This window comes from Falco naumanni, chromosome 3 (genome assembly GCF_017639655.2).
Source record: "Falco naumanni isolate bFalNau1 chromosome 3, bFalNau1.pat, whole genome shotgun sequence".
Lineage (NCBI taxonomy): Eukaryota > Metazoa > Chordata > Aves > Falconiformes > Falconidae > Falco > Falco naumanni.
The window spans coordinates 111,046,689-111,071,347 of record NC_054056.1 but is presented as its reverse complement, the minus strand read 5'-3'; the positions used below and the strand labels follow the sequence as shown (position 1 = coordinate 111,071,347).

Genomic DNA, 24,659 nt, shown 5'->3' with positions numbered 1-24,659 from the left:
CACGCCACTCCTCACATGCCCAAGCTCCCAAAGCAACATTAGGATTCTGCCTGCGGCCGAAAGACTGAATACTGCATTCATTTTCTTCATGGCTGTGATTTACCTTCTGTATGTTTCTTTCTATAACGTGAATGACACAGGCCTGTATCTGCAAGATGTGGCTCCCCTTTGCCGTGTTCCTTGTGCTGTTACTCACCGTAGGGTGAGTGCAAAAACTATGAACCAGAAATTTTTCCAAAACCAAGCACTTTACACCTGCTTTGCAGAAATGGAGAGGAGTGGAAAAGCTATAGAGCCAGGTGCTGAGGGGAGCCCAGCGCACCCCTCGGAGGTGGCCCGCGGGCAGCTCCCTGCACTGTTCTCTCAGTGCCAAGTAATGGCTGTTGCAGCGTGCACAGACTAAAGGAACAAGGCACGGCCGGCAGGAGCCCGTACACAAGTTTGCCACAAACTTACGCAGGAGCTTGTCGCACGCAGCGGAAGCCTGCAGGTACATATTCTTCAAACGACACGTAACCTGCCGGCCGGCCGCGCTGGGCGGCGGTGCTTTGCATGGCTTTGTGTCGCGAACAGGGAGCGGAGCGCACGCCCCGAGCGGCGCCGAGCACCTCGCTCCCCGCGCCCCGGCGGCCCCCGCGCTCCGACGTGGCTCCCCGTGCCCCCAGCGGCCGCCCCGCCCCGCCCCGCGCCCCCGGGGCAGCGCCGGCCCGGCGGGGGGGTCACCGTCTTTGCCTCCTCCGGCCGGGGCGGGCCGGGGTCGCTGCCCGCGCTCGGGGCGGGGCGGGGCGGGGGCGAGGCGCAGGGAGCGGCGCGGCCCCGGCTCCGCCTCTGCCCCTGCCCCGCCGGGACGGGACGGCCCCGGGCAGGAGCGTGCGGCGGCGGGAGCTTTCCTCCTCCTCCTCCTCCGTGCCCCCCTCCCCCCGGCTCCCAGCGGCGGCTATGCGCTGCCGGGACCGCCCGGGCGAGCGGCTCTGAGGGGGCGGGCGGACAAAGGCTGCGGGCTGGTGCCGGCGCTGGGGCGCGATGGAGCGGCGCGGCGGCTGAGGCGGCTCGCAGGGGCTGAGCCGGGCCGGGCCAGGCGGCAGCGGCACATGGTGCGCGGCTGGGGGCCCGGCGCTGCGCACCCGCGGGCGGGCCGAGGGGCCGCCATGGACAACTTCTTGGCGGAGGTGAGCGCGGGCCGGTGGGTCTGGCTGCCCGCTTCGTCCCGCAGCCCCGGCGCGGGGTGGCTGTGCGGGGCAGGAGCCGGCGGCGGGTGCTGCCCGCGTGTCGCGTGCTCCCCGCAGCGCCCCGGCTTGCGGGGGGTTTGCGGGAGCGGCCCCTCGGGGATCGGGGCTCCGGGAGCGGGAGGGAGGGAGCGGCGCCCCCTCCCCGCATCGCCGGCCGGCCTTCGGGGCTCTGGCCGGCGGCGCAACCGGAGGCCGCCGAGCTGAAGCGGAGGCTGCCCCCGGCCGGGGCTCGTCGGGGCGGGGCAGGGGCCGGGCTGCAGGCGCCGGTGCCGTGGCTCTGCCCGCCGGGCCCCCGCTGCCGCCGCCCCGCGCCCGCCGGCGGCAGCGCTGCGTCGGCCCCGCGGGAGGCGGGCTGCGGGGCTCCGCTGCGGCCCCTGCCCGGCCTCCCGCCCCCGCGCCTGCTGCCGCGGCGTGGCAGCCTCCGAGCCGCGTCCCGGGGGCGGCGGGGGGCTCCCCCCGCAGGGGTTCTCTGCGCGGAGCCCGGGGGTCTGCTTTCTCCACCTCGCGTGGGCTTGCGCGGCTTCGGGTGATGGGGGTGCCAGGACCCGAGCTGCTGTTAGGCAGGCCGTTTGAAGGTTTGTTTGTTGAGTGTATGTTATTAAATACAGACAAAACCTTCCGATAGAAAATGCAGGGTAAGGAGCCCTCAGCCTTGGAAGCGGTTTGAGCTTTGCCATTACCTCGTGCATCTTGACAACTCCCTCTGGGGAAACAACATTAAAGACACCTCGCCGCTCACTCGGGGTACATGCTAAAAGTCAAAACTTGGGTGCTCTTCTGGTCTAAGTTGGCTGAATTTTGTGCAGCGGTATTTTATCACATCGGTTCAGCTGGCCTCGTGGCGACACAGCCTTACGAGTCTAAGGTGTCCGTAATTAATGCAGTGACTTGTGTGTGTGTGTGTGTTGTGCTTGTAGGTGGCTGGCGGAGCTTGCACCGGGGTTGTGACTCCTGGTGACTGCACGATTGCTTTAATCGCACGCCTTGCTGAAGCAGTTGCACGGTCAGGGCTGTAAATATAGGCCAGGCATCTGTTTTCCAGGACTGTGATTAAGCTGCAAAACAGTCCTTTGCCCTCATGAAAAACTTCCTTCGCGTTCTGGGTGCTGCTGTTGATGCTCCCACAAGAAAAATAAGCGATCTGTTTATGGGAAGAGTAATTAGTCAAACAAAAGAAGGTCATACACCTTACGGCTTGTTAGCTTTTCATTTGTCAGACAACAAAAGTTCTGTCAAGTGCAATAAGAAGGAAGAAATACAGGATTAACTTTGGAAAAGTCTGAGTTAATAATATTGCTTTTTTTTTTTTTTCCCTGTAGACAATGTGGCCCTTGCCTTTCAAAAGCTTGCAAGCCATGAGCAATAGGTAGTATTAGCCTAGCCTTGCAAAATTAACCTGAAGAGTCATTCACTCTGACACAAAGTACTGTAGCGTGCCCTACATAAAGGTGAAAAAGAGTTTTAATGGTTTTGACTCTTCTATTAGCCAAAATTACTTGCTCCAGGGGAAATGCAAGTAAATTTTGCCAGTCTGTGTTAGTATTTCAGCATGTATTTGTGTTAATTTGTGGTTGCTGCATGCAGACTTTGATCTTTCTTAAGAACTCTTACTCCCTTTCAACATGTTGATATTACTTTAAAAGATCAGTAAATATAGCACCCTGGCTTTAATCTGCATCCAAAGTCCCACCCATAAGTATAAACATTTTCCTTTCCTCACACTGGAGCACATGTAAATTGCGTATAGGGAACGTAAAGCGCAATAGCAGAAATGCACAGGGTCTGACCCAGCTACCACAGGAAAATGTCTGTTGAAGGCACTGGATTGAGCCACTAGCTGGGTAATTTAATTTGTGCGAGGCAGACATCCTGCAGCTGCTCTTTATGAAAATATTTGCTGACTTATCTGAGAGAATTACTATTCTCATTAAAATAAGTTGGAGTGCGTGAAAGAAAGAGGAAGCTGGATGAAAGGCACAGGTAAAAAGCCTGTTCTGCTCAGCTGTCATTTGTCAGGGATTTAAGTCCACGGATACAATTATGTTCTGGGAGAAAAGCTGGTAGGTGAGAAGGGAATATGCTGGCACTTTGTAGGGGTTGTTCCTCAACATCATCAAGAAGCCCCTGTTCACTGCGCAGGAGGCAGGGGTGTCTTCTGTCTGACCATTGCAGAAAAATACTGTGCCACTGAAAGGTGTTACAGGGAAAAATAACCCCTGCATTGGTATTTCTCCCGTATTTTCCCATCGCTAGCTAGATGCTGATTGTAACCTGCTCTCAGTATAGGATGATACTCATTGGAACAAAATGAGGAGTGCAGAAACACGTGCGTCTTAGAGGAGGTGTTCCTGCTGGGACTTGCCAGGTTAAGTGAGGTGTGGGATAACACGAGACTCCTGCTGATCAGCTGAAGCTGCTGTCGACTGTGACTTAACAGGTTTTTGACTTCTCCATCTTATTGCCCGGTTTCCTTCCTTTACTATTTCATAGTATAGTTAGGTTTTATTCTTACAAGATGACAAGTGGTTGTACCTGTCTCCAGAGGAGCCTTGGTTTCTATCCCTGCCCCAGTTTTCTAACTCAGCCAGTTGGTTTTTTTTGGTTTTTTCTTTCTTTTTTTTTTTTTTTTTTTTTTTTTATAAAAAAAAAAAAAAAAAGAGCTCTGAGTAAAGAATTGGGCTATTGGGCTAGAAGAGTCAGCTCTGGAACTTACTCCCCAAAATACTTTTATTGCTGGAAGATATTGAAGTAATTACAAAGCTGCATTCTAAATACAGAGAAGTGTTTTCCAAGACTTTTTAAAACTATTTCAGGCTGTTAATTGAACCGTGCTAACTTTTGATGTTTGAAGGAAGATTAGTGGTGGAATCGTAACATTTTCAGTATATTTACATAGCCATTTATACATGAAAAACAACTAAAACCTGTAGAAATCCTGGAGATCCATACTCAAAGTTAAAAGTATGGATGTGTGCAGTAGAGCCATTTGACTATGTTGCTCAAAACAGCCCGATAAAATTGTTCCTGTATGGTTTACCAACAGCTAGGCTGCTCACAAGGGAGCAGTCTCCTGTGGTAGCTGAGGTCAGACTTTTTTTTTTCCAGTGAGAATGCCTCCCTGCTAAAAGGGGATGTATGCCATAAGGGAAGGAGAAGAGTCATTTCAAGATGAGAAGGAACACAAGGAAACTTTGCATTAAAAAGGCAGGAGAGAGAAGCTCAAACTGCCTCTTCAGCATCTGAAGTTCCCAAGCAGTGTTTACCAGGGCAGCAGGTGAAGTGCCTGCAGAAGTCAAGTTCATCTTCACACAGGGAGTCGCTGTGCCCAGCATATACTGCGTGTTGCACTGAACCTTGGTCGTCCTTGTCACGGGAGAAGTGTGGCAGTTACTGGCCCAGCTGAGGTCAGAGTGGTTGAGGTTGGGAGGGACTTTTGGAAGTCATCCTGTCCAAACCTGCCGTCTGAGCTGGTGCTCAGCTCCTGGGAGCTTGCAGCACAGCGTGCACAGCAGTGGCTCCAGGGATAGATTGCATTTAACCGCTGCCAAGCTGAAAAGAGAAAGGATTCCCCCACCCCTGCCTTGGTTTCCACAATTGGGAGAGAAGCGGGGAGAGCAACTCTGTCTCCTGCCTTCTTGCTAGTGCGTCTGGGTTGATGACCTCGAAGGAGTGTTATAAAAGCATCATAGAGGTCCCACTGATGTTTCACTAACGTTGCAGAGAGGTTTATTGGGAACTATGGGACAACCTCCTTTGAGGCACAGCCGATACTCTTGTGCCCAGGACGCTTTTATTTTTAGCAGTACTGCTGGTACCTCAAGTTCAGAATGGTTTCCTTTATTTCTGCTTTCCACAGTTGTGCATACTTGCCTGTGTGCCCTATTTTAAGGGCTGGGTTCCCAGCATATGTCTTGAAGGAACAAGTGTTGAACCTCACTCTGTGGGAAGGATACGGGGCAAAAATTAATTCTGAGGCTTTGAACTTTGCTTTAGGGAGTTCTCCAAAGGAGTGGTATCTGCTGAGCCTGGAAGCTCTTACTTTGGGTACACAGATTGTGGCAAACTTTTCCTTGGTGTTCCCGTGCTGCAGTGTTTGGAAGATCTTTGCCTTCCAGTGCAGAGTCCTTCATGTAGACCTTTGAGAGGTTCACCATCTCCGGCAACCAAGTGACCTTGGCACAGCCAAGTTTCTGCTTCTAAAGTGAAAATCTGGTGACGCTAATAAATACCTGCATTGGTGGACGTGGGTTCTGGCTGTGTTGTGCAGCATAGCATGCATGTTTAGGACAATCTTGGAACTCTCCCAGCTTTCCTTTAGAAGTGTTTTACTGATAGCATGAGTATGGGTCTGATGTTCCAGCTTGAGATGTTGGTGTAAGCAGTGTAGTTTACACCAGCAAGGTTGCATTTCAGACTGGCGGGGTAAAACTGTTGTCCTATGAGTGATGGCATAAAGGTTAAATTTCTGGAGGGCTTCTGAGCACCAAAGCCATGCCAGGCACCATCAGCGCCTCTTTTGGCTGTTGGCATTGGCTATTTTCCAATGGTTCTGAGCTGTGACTCCTCGTATTTAGGTTTTTTTAAAAGCTGATGTTGTCAACAGTTATTTTTAGGTTAATTAGGGAGCGTTACATTTTGAGTAGAAAAGACTTCCATGGAGGCTCAGGACTACCTTACTGTGTCGGAATGGAAAGAAAGTTTTTGCAGGTTTATTTCTGTAAGTCGGGAAATCACATTCAGCTCATCAGTAGCATGTCATCTTAGCTGCCTACTACAGGTGCTTCATGTGTGCCTTTCGTAAGATAGATCGGTGCAACTGAAGCATAGTTGTCGTCACTGGGCTGGAGCCTAGCAGCCCTGCTGGCACCATGAATATCGTAAAAATGACACAAGAATTCTCTTAAAGCTGAAAAACACATAACTATTGGAATTGGCAGTAGAGGCTCTACATTGTGCAGGGTCTGCTCGTGTTTTTTTTAGGTATGTTCAGTCAGACTCGAACCAAAGAAGTGCTGTGAAACCCCTACTATTACAGAAGTCCTGGCTGCTTCTGAGTCTTGGCTGCTTTTTAACCTTCTGGTGACACCTCACTGAAATGCTACTTTTTTAAATTCTTTTTGTCTTTCCCCTAATTGTATGTTTGTGTCAGCATGTTCTGTGTAAGCTATTTTGCTCTAACCAGATTTTCTTCTTTGTATGTATTTTCATTTGGTGAGCCCTGTGCATGGGTGTATCTGAAGGCTGTTAACCTTTTTGGCTCTTTTTTGGTTTTGGACCTGTTGCACAGCCTGCTGCCCGGTAAAAGGGAATTGTGTTTGAAAGCGTGGCTGGTCTAAACTTATTTTTGAAGCCAGGTGGCACGGGCTTTTATCAGAAATGCTCCGTAATTTTTTGCTGTGATTCTGTGGAGGCAGGAGAGCACTACTTTGGAGGAGAGAGGGGACCTTGAGCTTTGTGGTTCATGTGGAGAGTTTAGTGTGCTAGTCCTGTGAGTAACTGGAGAAACCCTGCAAACTTTCAGTGCTCTTGTTACCCCAGTGTGCCTCTAAGGATGGAAGGAAAGGTTTGGGGCCCCTTGTCAATAATTATGCTGTCAGTTTGCTCTGTTGTACCACATGGCACTTCTGGTGTGGTAATTTTAGCTGAATCTTGGGTTTCAGCTTGGTAAGACCAGTATAGTCTCATGAATCTGGTTTTTTGGCTTTAGAAGACAGCTGAAGGAAAATTGGTAGGTCTTTGGCTCTGTGTGTGGGTGCATATGTGCCTGTATTTATATAGTGTCACTGTATTTGCACAGAATGAATCCAGACCTAATCCCTAGCAAGTGAATTAACATGCCTGCTTTTTTTTCAATTTTTCTTCTTTTTTTTTTTTTAATAGAGGGAGTGAATATTTATGTAACTTTTTAAAAAAAAAAACCCCAAAACTAGCAAGAGAAACGTCTTTTTGTGACTCTTGGGTGGATGCAGCCCCAGTGGAAGGTGCTGTAGCCTCCTGTGAGGGGCAGGAGCAGCAGCTCCATCCTTACGTGCCTGGTGGTGTGACTGCGTGCCTGTCGCAGTGCTGGAGGGCACCATGTCTTCTGGGTAGTTTGATCCCACCAATGTCTTCAGCTGTAGGGCTGGTATTTTTCCTTAGTGAATTACAGTCCCCAGCTGTGGTTAGAGCCAGGAACATAGTTTTGGGTGGGGTGCTGGCAGAAGGGCAGGAGGTAAATAGTCACTGTGAATTAAGACTTTTGCTGAGGAGGTGTGCGGGGAGAATTACCAGCCTTAAGTCAGTAATTGTGGCTACTTTACAAATTTGGGGATGTGAGTTCAAAACTTGCTAGATGATTGTGTCTTCAGGCTTGTGTGAGGGGGTCATGGCTTTGGTGTTCTTATTTCTCTTGATCTTCCTGTTACTTGTCATCAAGTGACGTTTAAACCATTAGCAGGAATGAAGGAGGGTGGCTTGGTGCTGGGGCAGCAGTTCAGGGCAAGTTACTGGTTTACTGTTGTTTGGGTATTACTGGTTCAAATTTTGCTTAGTGATTGGTTTTTTGATCACCCCCTTATTTAAGATTTTCTAGGATGTCCTATGTATGTCTGAAATTTGAACATTACCCATGGGTCATAAGTACTGTAATGCAACTTTGGTTTGGACAACCCCCTAATTAAGAAAGGTTAAGAGGATTATCTTTTTGGTTAGAAGTCCATTAAGTAGCACAAGCACTCCATTCTTTTAAAGATGGGACTTTTCAAGGTTTGGATGCAGAACGGGAGCTAATATTAACTATCCTCCAGATCTGCCTTGTGAAGTGAACGAACTAAATCTGTGCTGAAGAAGAAACTGCTGCTTTGTTACATGGAAAATACGAGCATTATGTTGGAGAAGTATACTGGGAAAGTTTCGTTAGGACAGAAGAAATGAGTAAAGACTACTAGTATTTCTAAGCGTACCTGTAAGAAGTAGGAAGATATTGGGGAAGAATGTACTGTCCACTCCTGCACTCATTTTTGCAGTCAGTGAGCAAGACTGTTACCTCAGGTGTCCAGGTGTTGTCCATGCTTGATGTCCTCAGCTGGACAGCCAGTATAGAGCTGGATCATGGGGGTGTCTGGCGGCTTCCCTGCAGGGGAATGTTCCATGGACATTGTGACAGGCAGGACACTTTCCCACTACAAACTGGTGAGTGACTGGGGAAGGCTGTTGTTTCGGATGTCACACCTGTGCTTGTCTTACTGATAAATGTAAATACTTGCTCTCTATTTAGGTGCTGTTTTCCTTTTGTGGCCAAATGGCTGTTTTTCAGTCTAGCCTGTAAAAGCCTTATTATTTGGTAGAAAGTTTAGAGGGTGGGGTTTTGGTTTTTTTTTTCACTGAAATCTCAAATGTGAGCGATAATGGAGGAATTTAATAATACATGTTTTACCTTGTTGAGTAACTTACTAGGAACAGACCCTGTTTTGTTTCGTATTTGAAGAATGGCAGAAACTGGTGTGTATTTCATTATACTGACCAAAGTTAACATTTCCATTTTGTGTAAACTCTTCTGTAGAGGGGTTTAGCTCATGGTTTCTATATGGGTATACTATATATATAGATACTCTCTCTCTCTCTCTATATATATATATATATAAATTTTGCCTAGTGAGCAATTGTGCTTAGTTATTTTTCACTAAGGAGGAGCAGCCACCAGTCAGTAACTGGAAAAAACCCCAAAGAGCACATCAGCCCTTTTAAGGCTCTGAGGGAAACTCTGCAGTTTACCTCTGTGTGTGGAAGGAAGTCTTCAGAAGCGAAAGGTACTTACTGATCACTCGTATGGCTTTCTGAGCTTGCACTGAAAATTCAGATCCAGTGTATCTTAAGCTGGATTTCCTATGTGTCTCAGTGGTCCTGCCCCCAGTGGGTAAATACAGGCGTGTTGGAGCATAGTCCAAATGTGGGACTCGGTGTAATACCTTTTACTCCTAGTAGGGTTAATGGCATGCTGAAGGAAAACATCCTGGAGGATAGACTTTATCAATCTCCTGCACCATCCAGTGGCCTGCCAGACTTCAGAGTTGAATAGGGATCCCATGTTTTTATGTCAATACTTTTTAGCAAATACTTAAATTGCTTCAGTGGGACACTTCACCTGGTTTATGGTACCAGGCTTTCTTTTCTTTGAAAGTGTAAAACTGTGGTGAGCCTCGCTAGAAATTTTTTGAGTGAATATTAAGCAAAGATGAATATTGAAGGAATCAATATTCTCTTTAACCTGTGTCTTAGTGTGAAATTATTTGAGTTTTGGTTTCGTTTGTTCCAAATGAGAGAAAGAGGAAGGAAGAGAAGGGAGCTCAGCAGCAGACGTCAGGAGCCAAGCTGTGCTTTCACATGTGATCCTGGCCGATGGCATGCACAGGGTGAACAGCTGTGTTGGAAGACTATATAAATAAATAAATATAAGGCTAAGGGCACTTTGATGCGTTAATGTTGCCTTTTCCTATATATTCTTGGGAAACTATTTATAAACCTTTATTATAGGTCAGTGATACAAGGATGTGTTAATAGAAGTTTCTTTTTTGTGTTGGAGATGCCCTAAGGACACCTTAGAAGAGGAAAATTGTTGTTGCTTTTTCCCCTGGGGGCAAAACTACATTCCCACCCTGAGCAAGTACACCCAAGGGCTTTTTATCATGGCACATCTGCCTCCATACTGGGGTAGTCATTAAAAAGAACCGAGGGGTTTTTTGTTTGTCTTTTATGTTCTTAACTTCTTGACATGGTAATGCTGGCAGAATGGCACCCTGCTGCCCAAGCCTGCTATCGTAGTCTCAAAGTCAGGATTGATTTTGGTACCTGTAGCGTAACCTCAGGGAGAGACCTGAGGCTCTTCTATTTGATGAATGCTAGCTGCCATTGACTGCAGGTGGAATTACAAAGCAGAGGATTTCTGAAAGTTGTTGTCAATGTTAATGCCCAAACCCCTTGGCCCTCTTTCTCTTACAAACCTTCAAATGGCTTTAAAAAACTCATTTTGATGAACTTTCTAGCATCTGAAGTAGACATTTCTGTAGTTCTTGAAAGGTTGTTGGACTGTGAAAGTGGTATTACTGGCAAACCCTTGCATGGTTTTGATGTTGTGCTCTGCATGCGTCTGTTCTCCTTGCTGACCTTGCTAACAGTAATGTAAGATTTCTCTGGAAAGATGGTCACACCTCCCCTTCGTGTACAGCCAAACTGGCCCTGGTTTTGGAGACAGGAGATAAGAGAAGTTTATTCCTTGTTTTGAAAAAGTATTGATGTTTATAGCATTATCGGAAATGGATTATTTGGTCCTATTTTAGTTGCTGTTGTTTAGCATGACATTAAAGTGTTTACTTAGATGAAGTTAAATATATTTGTTAAGAGAATGGAATTGTTTTTCTTATGAAGCTGTTTATCTTGAGGAAAAGTCAAATCCTTTTGTTTAATGTCCCCATCTGGTTTACAGAAGCAATGGAGATCATTTCTGTTTGACCACTTTAGTGGGTCAAAGAACAACTGTATCTTGGTTAGGGTATATTTTTATTTGCTTCAGAAAGGAGCCAAATTGGCAGGATGCTGGAGTTCACATCGGGACAAGGAATAGATGCTGATTCCGTAGGTCAGACTTCTTGCTTTGTTGGTTGTCTTCTTGGATCTCTTCCCCTTATTAAATACAGACTGTGGTTTTGTGATTAGGATTTATCTCCTCATTACAGCTTTCTGGTGATGGGTACGATGGATAGGTTTGTTTGGTGTGTGCGATCAGAAGAAAATGAGAGCGGCATTTAGAGTAGGGCTTGGAAGGGTGGTATTTCCTGCTGCTTTTCAGACTGTGTACCAGGAGCAGTGTCTGATGAAGCGAGCTCTTTGTTGAAACTCCAGAGTCAAATTCTGCCATGTGATACTTGATAAGCTATTTCAAGGAATAAACAAACGCAGCAAATCTGAGCTAGCAAATACAATTTGTGCAGCAGTCTCCCCCCCCCCCCCCCCCCCCCCCCCCCCCCCCCCCCGCCCCTTGCCATTACATTTCTAATATTTTGCGCACCAAATCTGAGAGTTTTGGCAGATGGTAGATGGGATTTTGGCATAAAGCTGTGCAGGGCTTGCAGCAAAAAAGTGATTCTCTTGTTTTGTGTTATTTTTGAGTCTCTGCTCCTAATTTCTGTTTCTGTCACACCATTTCTGCCATCATTTTCCTGTGGTGATTTAGTACCTTAAATGACTACAGCCCTGGTGCAGTAGTAAACTCCCCAGGTTTTTTTTGTATGGAAGCCCATGAATAAATGTAATAGCAATGTAATGAACTAGTTGTATTAAACTTTCACTGCATAGTTACACCTTTGTCAGTAGAATGCCTTCATACCTTGCAGTTAAGGTGGAGATGCCATCAGTAGCTGGTGGAGGACAGATGGTGATACCCAAGTCTGTGCATTTGCTTGTGAGCGCCCAGTGGCCTTTTGCCGGTGGCTTGTTCTTAGCAGTCCTTAGTGAGTGCAAAGGGAAAATACTCATACTTATGGCATCCTTTTCCTTTGGGTAGTGGGATTCAGCATTTGCTGTGTTCCAGGTGCTCTGGAGTCAGGCAAGTACAGACTGTAATCCTGAATTTTTGATTTCTTGAACTTGCGTGCTGCTTACAGAAGCACTCTTTTATATTGCTTGCAGATATTTGATTTGAAAAGTGCACAGTTGCTTTATGCAGTCAGAGAGGCCACAAAAGCTTTGCTGTTTTTCTGGGATTTTTGTTTTTGCTGCTGGAAGGCATCAGAATTTTTGGTAGGCAGCATGAGCTGCAGCTGTCCCAGAGCACAGGCATGTGCCTCCTGCTCTGCATGTAGATGGGGGTTATCTCTTGTTAGGAAAGAAGAGTGGGTGCACGTTAATCGGTGGCTGAATTGAAGGGTCAAGAAGCAGCAAAGGTCAGGACACCTGCAGCAACAGATCAAGGGTCAGGCTGCTGCAGGGATTGCCCGAGGCACTCCTGGGGAAGCCAAGGAGAGGGGCTGGCGTCAGGCTCTGAGCAGGAGCAGATGCTTTAGCACAACGGGTTCCCAAAGGGCTCTCCTTATCAGACAGGACAACTATGTCTGATAGCTACTGCTTTAAAATGCATAGATGAAGCTTTTTTTTTTTTTTTTTTTTTTTTTTTTTTTTGCAATTCCTGTCAAAGTTGGGAGAATAACCTTCTGTTGCTGTACTGAGGCTGGCTGGAGTTTTCCTAGCTGTAGGTTTTGAGTGTGGTGTTTTTTTTCTCATTAGATCTCTGGTATTATAAATGCTAACATTTTGGGAAGTCTTTGCTTTTTAGGGTTGTCTTTTTAATATGTTTTTTTTGGCATTATTGAGCAATGACATGCTTCTGGATAGTTTCCCATAGGTTTATTGGAGAAATTTAGGGTTGTTCTCAGGAAAGCTGTAGTAGAGTATGTCCTAAAAAACAGGACTTCAGCATTTATTACTGTTGCTCTGTTGGTGGCAATAGGATTGTAGTAAAAATTGCCCCTTTTAGTTTTATTGACACTGAAATCTCTACTTTTGTCACGTGACCCATCTTTCCCCCTAATTTTGTTCCAGACGCTGTACCAGAGTAACTAGTAATCAGCGAGTGGCTCTTGCTCTCCAGAAAAGCAGTTGTGGTGCTACCACTTGCTCCTTGGGAAATAGCTGGACTTCTGTCAGATCTTTGTAATTGTTAGAAGAGGGAGAAATTTCAAGAGATCCCTGTCACGTGGCGAGTGCTTTGCTTCCAAGGCTGCCAGAGGTAGCCTGTGCTTGGGACAGCTGGGAAGTCCACTTTTTACATCTTCACTCATGGAATGGTCCAAGACCACCTGCAAGCTAGGATGCTTCTTGTATGTGCTTTAAAAAAGAAAAGGCTATATCAATGAGCTCAAAGGTATGGCTGTATAAGCTGTTGCTTCTTTTTTTGGGATGTGTATTTATTTAGATTGCTGTATTTTATTGTCCTCCAGCTGCAATGCTGTACACTGTCGCTTCCTTTCCCTATATACCAATGCAGAGAAGGGTGGAGAAAAATAATACCTTGTACTCTTTGCCAGTACAGATCTAAATATGATATTTGTGCTGCCTTTTTATATTAACCTGTTGTTCCGTGCTAATGCTGATGTTACCTAACATTCTTGTATATTGCATGTGCTTTTTTCCATTTCTTAAATTTAAGTAAATGATTTGGCACAGCTGGGGGAATGCCTGCATAGGAAGAAATAAATTGTTCCAGGATTATTTAAAAGTAAATAAATTGCAATTCGTTTGTGTATCTGCTCCATCCTTATGACTTTCATAGTTGGAAATTAACTGAAACATTAAAAAAAAAATTGCCATTTGCTTGTTTACTTTTCAGTGACGTGGGAAGTTTGTTGACAGCTCAAAAGCCATAGGGAGCAAAAATAACACAGAAGTCTGAATAGCTGAAAGCTTAAATTCCCTGCTGGAAAGGTAGTTTGTTGAGGAGAAAAAATAAGCGGTAACCATTAGTGGCTATAAATAAAGAGTTTACTCATTTAGAGACTCAGATGGATAAAAGAGAGGTTGTTCCAGTTTTTCATCTTTATCGTGTCGTAAAAAGTAAGGTATGTCATGCCCTGCCATTTTGTAGATAGCTTTGAAAATTAGCTACACTTGTGAGGTTTTCTGCTTCAAGAAAGGTCTTCAAGTGTACTTACATAAATGGCAGAAGCTGTTTAGCCCCAGTCTGAAATAAATACATGAATTTATTAATAATTTCACTTTCAATAAGTTGTGTTCCCTTCAGGGCAGCGTCTCTATTTCGTCAGTACATTTACAGTTTTGATAAAACACTGGTTTAGAAAAAAAAATTAATATCTGTAATCATGTGAACAATATGGAAACAACGTAGGGAGTAACTAGTGTGTGCCCAGTGGGTCACTAGGTTCTTGTCTTTTGGAAAATAAAATCTGGTTTGCAGCCTCACGAAGGAGCAGGCTGATTTTTTTCCTTGGGGACAATGGCTCTCGTGATGAGGATGCTGTGGACCAGCTTGAAGTAGCGATGCTCTGAAACCGCCCTGGTGGGACCCTGAAAAAGCCCTGAAGACCCTAGGGTCTTCCCACGGGGTTTGGAAGTGACTGGGGAGGGGAGGCTAGTTCTAGTCTCCAGGTGTTGGGATTAACCTTCTCCAGAGAGGCACCTTGTGCAGCCTTTGATCCCACAAATTACATTTTTAGTTTAAAGTCTTTGTTTAAAGAAGCAGCTACCTTTTATGCTTAGCTGTGTTTCAGCCTAACTCAGTCAGTTGGGGGCTTGCACAAATAGTTAATAATTAATCTCTCTTTGACCTCACTGGTGCTAAACTAGGATGTTCGTCTTCAGACCTGGATTTCTTTTGCCTTGGCCTTGACTAACCAAGTATCAACGCTTCTTATTTCCTTTTTCCCCGTTAGTGCCGAGTGTGTTTGTGGATACATCATATTTCTCAGGCTCCCTTGGAAAGCAGTAATAAAGATGTAATGCTCTTGGGCTTATCCTGGGTCAGAAGTGTGGTGCTGAGTGTCCTACTCGTTGCAGCTCCCTGCATGCATTTTGCCCAGCAGCTTTCCGGGAGCTGAGAGGGCTGTTACAAAGGTCTTTACGGAGCCACGGGTAATGCAGGTGAGCAGACCGTTCCTGATCTGTGAGCTTTGCTTCTCTTATCAGCAGATGTTGGCAGTTTCCAAACAAGCGGCTGCGATAGCTGCTTCTGGCTGGGCAGGACACAGGGAAGCCGTTGGGGAAGGAAGGGTGTGTGGGTGGGTAGGTTTAAAGGTGCAGGACAGTTTTAGGGGTTTGGTGATCTACAGCTAAGCTATGTGATTATGGCTAAAGATAATGAACCCAAAACAAGCACTGAGAGAAAGTGTTGAGGCTTGGGTTTCTAAAATTTGGTGCCTTGACTTGCGTAATACTGGGATGTGTAATTTTTTCAATGGAAGTATAGCTGCTGATGTTGCTCTGCTTAAAATAAGCAAAGACATCTTGATTCAGCAAGGCTGGTAATCACAGGATGAATAGGGGACGTGGTTCCACCCGAGTTACCAAGAGTGGTAATGTATTTAAAATCAAGCAAGTTCTGAAATATCTCGTGGTTTTGACTTCTAGCTGGGGGGTACAAGTCACTTGGCTTACACATAGAATCATTTAGTTTGGAAAAGACCTGTAAGATTATCATGTCCAGGTGTTAACCCAGGACTGCCAAGTCCACCACTAAACCATGTCCCTAAGCACCGCATCTGCATGTTTTTTAAACACCTCCAGGGATGGTGAATCAGCCGCCTCTCCGGGCAGCCTGTTCCAATGCCTGACCACCCTTTCTGTGAAGAAATTTTTCCTAATATCCAATCTAAACCTCCCCTGGCATAACTTGAGGCCTTCTCCTCTTGTCCTATCACTTGTTATCTGGGAGGAAAGGCCTGCCTCCACCTGCCTACAACCTCTTTTCAGGGCGCTGTAGAGAGCAGTAAGGTCTCCCCTGAGTCACCCGCTCTCCAGGCTGAACAACCCCAGTTCCCTCAGCTGCTCCTCACAAGACTTGTGCTCCAGACCCTTCTAGCTCAATTGCCCTACTCTGGGCACGCTCCAGCACCTCTGCGTCCCTCTTGAAGTGAGGGGCTGACATCACAGCCCCAGCTTGCTATGGGAGAATTAACAAACCTCTAGGGAAAGATGTCCCTGACCATGAGGAGTGGGGGTTGAACTAGATGGTCTTTAAAGGTTCCTTCCAACCCAAACCAGTCTGTGGGTCTGTGAACGCTATCCCTGTTGGGACTTGGGCAACACCCAAAACTCCACTCAACAGTAACCAGTCAAAATGACTAAAATCCAATAGGTAACTACTGCTGGCCTTGGTACAAATTATGTTTAAGTAGTAGTGGCCATGGTTCAGGCGTAGCTTCTGCAAATCTACTTGCTGGAGTGCCCTCCTGCGCTGCTGCTGTGTGTTCCCCGTGGGTAGCGGTGGGTGAAACAGCCCCCCGTGAAGCATGCTGCCACGTTACCCCTGTGCTCAGGAGCACTGGCGCGGCCCCTGCAGCTGTGTCCGTACTGTCAAGGACAAGGGCAGGGAGCCTCTGCTACAGTCGCCTCTCCCTGCGCACTGCACAGATGCAGCTTTGTTAATAAACGGCTTGTCTAACATACCACCTTTTTTTAAGCCATCTCGGGATCGTTGTTAACATTGATTTCTACATTGACTTTATTGCAGACACGTTCCTGGAAAGCTAGAAATGAGGTTTTTATTTCTAATTAATTTTTTTTTAATGAAGCCATCAAGCCATCTCCTTACTGATGCAGCGCATGACATGCGTTGAGGGAAGAATATTTGCCAGTGGTGACTTTTGCAGTGGAGATGTTCAGAAATGACTCTGAAGTTCTGTAGGAGGTATTTTTTGCTTTTTAGGAAGCTGTCCTTAAGAGACAATTGGCTTGGCAAAAGTGCAGTTGTTGCTACTGTATTGGCCCACAGAAGGCTGAGTTACCGTGATGCTTCCTTTAGCAGAAGGGAGGCAGAGCAGTGTATGAAATCCAGAGTAAAGGAGAGGCAGTCTCGTAGATCCTAACTTTGCTGAAGAAACTGAATTACATTAGGACTGCATAGTATGGAGTAATTACGCGCCAGCCTGTGTCCTTCTCACATGGTGTCATGAGAGCTGCTGTTAGGAGGAAAAAAATAAGTCTCAGGCTGGAGGTGTGTAGAAAATAGACTTAAAGAAATGGAGATTGTGCTTTCCTTGAAACGAGCAGGAAGAAGCTGTGTATGCTATTACGTGTTACTGTGTAAAGCAGTGACTGAGTTCTACAGGGCGAGTCATGTTGAGGACCTATGGCACAGCACTGTCTGTCTTGCCCAGCTGCCTCAGGAGCAGCGGGTGGGGATGTGCGTGTACTGCCGGTGGTTCATCACTCACATGTTCGAGAGTCAACTTGCTAGGAAAAATTTCTGCTCGAAGCTTTTTTTTGCAACAGAAGGACCATTGAATGTAATCATGTCTTTTATTTCTGTAAACGTGTCCATAAACTATTTTCAGATAAAAAATAAATGGATACAATTTTATCCGAGGGAGAGATTTGTGCAGTATGTTGGGTTAAAAAAACCCCAACATACAAACTTCTTGCAGGTTGGCTGAGGTTATGTATTATCTCTGAAAGTTGGGTATGTTTAGGATGGGTCTTAACGTGATTTGGAGGAATTAAAATGAAGCATGTGCCTCTGCATACTTCTCGCTATGGGCTTAGATTTTGTAGATATCCTGTATAAATGGGATCTTGCTTACGTGAATATGAGGTGGGCATTTAACTCCTAGGAGAAGAAAACATTATGAAAGCACGCACATATCTGAAAATATAAGCAGAAGTTCTGATGGTCACATTTGTGCATAAACAAACATGCTTGTGGCTGTCTGAAGATGAAAGGGATCTGAAAACATGACCAAAACAGTGTTGTATAGGGGCTCTCTTCAGAACATCTCAGTCTGGTGATAAAAGCACTGCCACAGTTTAGCTGTGCTCATCCTATGCATGAGCAGCTAGAATTTTGAAGAAGTGACTGTAACTTCTTCAAAACAAGGACAAGTTGATACTTGAAACAACAGGGAGATTGTGGGAAGACTGGCCCGTGAGCAAGAGGGAAGGTGATGTCATGTGAACGCTGTCGTGGGATTTGGATGATTCAAACGACATCGCTGCATCTGCCAGAGACTTGGAGGCTTCAATAAGTAATTCAGTCTGCTTTTGCCTTGGTTCTCTAGTTGCAAAATACTAAAGGATTTTCCATTTCCAACATCTTTTTCCCTTGTCCTGGGTAGAGGTGTAGTGCATAATGCTCTTGTTCTCCCTGGGTCCTTGCGCCAGTGTGAATAAAACCAGATCTACTGCCCGTGCTAAGCAAGGGGCCAGATTCTGGGTGACTTCCTTGGAGAAGGAGCAGGCACGTAGTCCTCGTGGTCTGCAGTATTTTTGGCTCTATGTGTGAAAGTGGTGTGGAGCTCCAAGGACTCAAAATTAATTTCCTTACAGGTGAGGAAAACTCTGTTCCTCCCTGCAGAATGAAGCATTCTACATGCAGCGTAGGGGGTTAAAGGTAGTATGTGCAGTAAGCAGAAAAACATTGTTCCATTTTGAGATTATTTATTACTACTTTGAAAAGAAAATGGGGTTCTATTTAAGGCCAAGTCTTTTTGACCAGCCAAGTCCAAGCTTGGAAGAAGGTAATATGGAGCTGGCAATGGAGGAATGCATTGCTACTGCAACATCTATTTACAGTAAAGCATTAAGTGGCCTTTCGTGATTCCTGCTGTCCTAGAGTTAAGGAGTGCTGCAGGGGCACCAGCTTCCACAGAACTGTTGTATGGGGTTGAGTTTTCAGGTAATAACGAGCAAGATGCTTCTCAGATGTTCTGTTGCTCTGAGATTAATGATAACAGGCAGGTGTTTTGACTTTTTTGAAGAGAAAAAATACCATTTTGGCTAAAGCAGTCTAAATAATTAGTAACACGCTTAAAAACATTCACTTTTTTTTATTTGACACTTCTGAAAGTAATTCAGTGCAGCTAGGTATCCCTCCAGGTGACCAAGTTTGAGTATTCTTCCCAAAGGAGGTCTGGACTGAAGAAGCACTCATTCATTCTTGGGTGTACATCACATTCACATCAGCTGAAATCAAGTGTGTGTTCTTTCTGACTAAGGAGGCTTTTCTAAATCCTCTTCTGTTCTACAGTAATTTGCCAATAATGCTTCACTTCGCACAATTCCATGTGTCAACGTCTGTGGAAAAGTTGCTTTTTCAACAGTGTTTAGGTCATTTCATTTTACCTAAGAGTTATTAAAAAAAAAACAAACAAGCTACCACCCAAACCCAACAGATACCTGTTTGTTGACTCACAGGATGACTTTATTACTAGTGTGAAAAGCAGCAAAAGATACTGGCAGTGTTTAGGCAGAGGAAGACGTTTACATTTCTGCATTCTTTAGTGCCATAGAAATCTGATTATCAGTAAATAAGTTTAATGTGTTTTAATAGCACTATGTCAAGCTGTCATGGAAAATCACAGTCTGAGCTCGTGCAGGCATTTGAATACTGTGATGTACGTATACTTTGGGGTTTGTTTTTTTTGGCCTTCCACCCCTGTTTTTTAGGGTTATTTATTTATTTATTTAGTATTTAAGAAAAAGCACCTCTCCAGACAGGGAAGAATCAGTAATACTGCATTTTGAGTGCTACACTTGCATTTTAATTTAGGCACCTTAATAATATGACTTGGGCTTACTGTGCAGTCACCTTCTTTATAAATAATTTAAAGGAACAGGCTTGTGATGGAAAGCCTATAAAGTCCTCCCAGGTTTCATGGGCTGGGGATTTGCACCACGCTGTGGGAAGTAGCTATTTATGGAATTACCTGGGCTGACATTTTTTGCAAAAGAGTTGGTTGTCATTTCATTGCCAAGTAAAATAAATTGCCATGAAGGTTTGTGCTCCTAAGTAGACATACTTTCAGAGGTAGCTAAGAGAAAAGTCATGGCTCCCTGGGCTTTAGGGTCAACAAGGGTTCGTCGTGAAAACTTGCTGTCCACTGTGTTGACTTGTAGCTTCCAGCATAGCTTTGGGTGGCGGGGTGAGGCGGGTAGCTGGGGAATGCAGAGCAAGGGTATGTAAACCTACTGGAGTAGTTTCCTCACAGGAGAAAAGTATGCTTTTGTCAGACGTAAAGCTGCTGCATGGTCTCTTTGTTGTCTGTCTGTTGCCTGATAGATGCGTATGGGTATGTCTATGGGTAGCCTAAGGGATTGGGTAGTGTGGTTTATGACCTCTTCTTGAAGACATGATGGCCAGAGCGGAAAAAGATGCCTGCTCCTGGGTATGCTCCTGCTAGCAGCATGATCCCCTGCCTGTTGCTGCATCCTGAGCTCTCCACAAAGGTACTTGTATTTGTGTGTGAAGTACATTTCACACGCCCTCGGTCTCTGCCGTTGTTTCATTAATTTAACCGACCTTAAAGTCTGCTGGGTTTCACTTGTTAATATTTCTGTCTCAAAGCAGCTGTGTTCTTGCTGGGTGTATCTCTGGTGTCGCATCACATTTTCTAATCTGGGGAGGTATAGCTCTCCACAGCTGGCACTTGTGGGCAGTTCCAGGCTGGGGTGATGCGGCTGCCGGTCACAGCTGGCAGGTCTTTGTGTGAAGGAAACAGGATCTCCTCCCTGGATTTAAACCAAAAGGGTTGAGTTTAGCATCTCAGCCCAAGTAGGTCACGGTAGTAAAGAGCGTGGTCTGATTTCAGACCTGATCCTGGAGAAGTGTGGGTGGGTGGGGAGAGGTGGGGGGAATCTCCCTCTCTGCTGCGGTGATGCTCTGCTTCTAGTTTGAGCTAATCCCCTTGGCTCATGGGAAGAGTTTTGAGTGCAAGGGGTTCTCACCTTGATGTATGAATGGTGCACCTCTGGGAGATTACTATGTATAGTAAAAATTGCTTGGCTGAGAAGGTCCTTTGCCTGCTGAGACCATGCAGCTGTTCAACCCTGGTTTTATTATGCTTTTGCATGCTGGATGTTGTAAACTAGAAGAGTCTCAGCCCAGATGCATTTCCTTGTACTCGTTTATCCCAGAGACCAATGCCCATTTTTGTCAGGTATTAATGCTTTAAGTCACTTCTGTTTGGTTAAGTTCTTCTAATTGCTTTGTGGTTCAGTTTCGAAATAAATCTATCAATCTGCAGGAAAATAAAACATGCATGCATGCAAAAAAAAAGATATTACAGAAGCAACTGCTCTGTGTTTCTGCTTTTTCTGCTCCTGCCATAAGTACTAGGTTAAGGGTAGTCATTCTTCCTTTTAACAATTACCAGCCTATGTAAACATGCACTGGGGGCAGGGGTGGATATCAGTGCCAAAGTGAGGCAGGAAATGTTCATCCCTGTCACGAAAACAAGGATGCAGAATGGGAATGAGTCAAATCTCTAGCTATGCCCACAAGTGAGGAAATGTGCCACACCTTTTTGTTGAAAGGTGCAGTGCAGAATTTAAGCTGCTTTGGAAAGATGCTACAAGCCATGAGGAAAGGTGTGGTGTTGTAAATCCAAGGAATCTGTGAGCTGTTTTGCATGGCCTGCCTCGGGGATTTGTCTATAGATGTGAGATGGGAAGCAGTGTGAAATTACAGAGTTAGTCCAGCATATGGCATGAAAGCATCTATGACGGGAGAAGAGAAGGTTTGCTGGTACAAATATCTGCTCTGTTTCTGGGTTTTGTATTAAAGGTGTTCCCTTCTGGCAGGTTAGTGGTGAATGAACTTAAAAGGAGTAAATTTTTATTATATGTAATCTATATATGAAAAAATCCCCCCAAAAAGAAAAAAAATATTAGTTGCCATAATGCTCAGGGGACTCGCCTTGTAGATGCTTCATTTTATAGTTGCACAAGTGCAGAAAAATCAAAGCAGATATGCTAATAAGAGTAGCATTACTGGAAGGAAATGTATCTGGTCAGGGAGAAGCGGACTAAGCAAAAGCAGGAGATTGCTTTTCAGAGGGTTGTGACCTTGAGGGGCTGAATATAATGAATGTAGTGTTTCAGGCTGGCTTTTTACCTTGCAACCGCTGCATACCATTGGTATTCATCAGCACTGACGGGGCTCTGCAGTGGGAAGCCTTGCAAAGCATCACCTGGTCTGTGAGAGGAGTTTAAAGCTGATAAAGTACAGAACTTCAAAGCGCATGCAGGAAATGCTGCCTTTTATCTGAACTTCATGGCTTCCTAACTTTACCTAAAATACAAGCTTCGTTGCTAAAATCGCCTTCAGTATGGATCCCAAACTCTTTTTCTACTAAGTTGCACCTTCTGTTTGCATTACAGCGGTGTCAAATGCCAGCCAGCCCTTCAGCCTGCTTTGATGTCACATAGCCTCTGAGAAAGTGGAGGTTAGCCCTGATCAACAGTCTTCTGCTCACACCATCCAACAGCTGAGGGAGAGACTGGGCTGGGATTAAGTTTCTCTTCCACTACTGCCACCTGATTTTCCTCGTTCCCCATGTTGGGGAAGTGAATTAGGTGTTTTCAAATGCTTGCTGCAACTGATTTTTGTTTGAAAACATTTAATTCAGGTTTGAGAAGTAACCCATGAGCAGCTATTTTGTATTTGCTGACGCTTGGGTGTTTATTTCAGGGTTGGCAGGTTAGATTTTATTGATGAGCAGTTTACAAACTGAATCAATATTGACTTGAGTAACAAATTATTTAAGATTATAGGTTTTTATCCTTCACACTTTAATACACTCTTTTCATATTTCAAGGTGCTGGGGAGGTCCTTTTACATTAAAATATGACAGTGATCAAATCTGTTGTACATCTCAGTTCATAGCTGAGCGTTAAAATTCGCTGGGAGTCTTTCTTGAGTGTCTGACCTGGGAAAGAGAAGAAGGTAATTATTGGAGAAGGAGGAGATGGGAAGAGCTGCCAGCCAGGCCTCCTGCCTGCTCCAGACGCAAGGGAAGTGCCCACCAAAGTCTCAGGGGGTGGTTCCTCCCAAGCATCCCGGGCTGTCAGTGGGGGTAGGTAGGACAAATGAAAAGAGGACTTCAGAATCCAGAAGAAGAGACGCCTCTTCAGGGTTATAGACAGGTGCAGTAATTTCACAGGGTCCTGTTGTTTGCGTTCACAGCAGTTGAAAAAAACCGATACTTTATTCTAAAACAAATGGGAAGTGGAATAAACATTTTTTTTTTTCTATCTGTGTAGACCTGCGGGCCTCTTTACAGGTCTGCCAGGGAGCCTAACCGAGGGTCACCCTTCAGCTCTTTTCCTACCCCTCCCCCTTTCTGAAAACAGAGGATACCTACTTAAACAATGTATATACCCTGACTACTGTTTTCTTTAGGTGCTTACTTCTGTCCCGTTGGTTGAAATTCCCATAAGTGTCCAGCAAACATAAACATGCTTGCCGCTTTCTGTGTAGAGCTCTAATACCTGTTACTTAGTGGGCTGTGAGTGCTTTATTACGCAGCTGGGATTTAATTAGAATACTGTTGGCTGCTTGCTTTTGTTCTTTAAGATGTGTGTTTCATTGCTGCGTGCAAGGCAGTGAGTTGCAGGAAGTTGGAGGGCAAAAGGTACTGGATATCACGCACCATAAAAAGTGCAGATGTGCTTCTGAGTTACAAAATCTTTCCATTCTGTGGAGGTGTTGTCTGGACTGCGCGTCCTCCCTGTCTGAGCACCACCAGGACACCTGCCGTGGGGCTGACCGCACGTGTGCTGTGTGAGGAGCTAGACTGAGCTCAGGCGATGCTCGCTGGGCACGGAGCTGCACCTCTGCATCCCGTGTGCTGTGTGAGGAGCTAGGCTGAGCTCAGGCGATGCTCGCTGGGCACGGAGCTGCACCTCTGCATCCCCTGCGCTGCGTGAGCTGTGCCTGCCAGCCTTTCGGCCTCAGGTGTGTGGGAATAAGCCAGTGCTCTGCCCTTTAATGATAAAGTGTGCCATTATGTTTCACTTAATTGGTTGTGTTTTCGTCAGCTGATCTCCAGACAGGCAATTTGGAGTTGCTCGGTGATTAGTGTGGTTTGCAGTGTACAAATTGGTGTGGGAAGTTGCTAATGCTAGCCTTGTATTTTAGGACTTCAGTGGCAGGATCGGCTTTTTCTGCGCTTGCCTAAAGTGCAAAAGGTAAGGAGGGAGAGCATGGACGGGTGCTGTGCTACCTGCCGTTCACTGGGACATCCATGCTCTGGCAAAGGATCATCCCATCTTCCAAAGCCGATTGTAGAAGCCAGGCACCACAGGTGGGCTTTGGGTGTAGAGGGGTGTACTTTTCCAAGGCAGGTTGCTTACATCCTGGATTTTTAGGATTAATTAGTTTTTATTAATTTTTAAGGATGGTCAGGCCTTGGGTATGTAGTACTGGTTCCTCACTGCCTCAAGTTTTGTAGCACGTTGGACTCGTTCTTTGTGATGCTGCAAGTCTGGTAACATCTGCCTGAGCTTCCCAGATCAGCCTCGGTGCTGCTGCAGCCACTTGTTCCAGGCCAGAAAACCAAATTTTCCTGGCTAGGTGTAGACACAGCACGTGTTTATTCTTCATTGAGTTTCTCTGGGCTCCTGTCCCTGCCTTTGAGCTGTGGTATGCTGCCTCGCACCCTCCACATGTGCAAAGGACAGGCTGCTGGGCTGCGGAGCCGTCTCAGCTGTTGGAACTGATGTGGCAAAGAAGTGCTTGTCCTGCGTTCAGGATATTGCCCCTGATTTGTAACAAGGCCTGCGAACAGGGTGGAGTGGGTGCTGTTGTTGAAAGCTGCTGGGGAATCTCTGTGGCTCATGGCAGTGGAGGACCTGAGCTCCATCTGCTAAGCTTGGTGCAGCCCAAACCTGTCAACTGCTTGTGGTCCAAGCATAACTGAGACTTGTTCCTCAGCATGCGGTCAGACTGTCCAC

The 24,659-nt window shown here is 45.8% G+C and overlaps 1 protein-coding gene across 1 annotated transcript in view; it reads left to right on the top strand.

Annotated features, from left to right (window-relative positions):
• The first annotated feature begins 849 nt into the window (after positions 1–849).
• Positions 850–24,659, top strand: part of MYO10 (myosin X) — a 167,659-nt gene continuing 143,849 nt past the window's right edge. Inside the window, exon 1 of the mRNA XM_040585573.1 lies at positions 850–1,169. Within this exon, the coding sequence (XP_040441507.1) occupies positions 1,092–1,169 (78 nt within the window). The 5' untranslated portion in view covers positions 850–1,091. The remainder of the gene's footprint in view (positions 1,170–24,659) is intronic.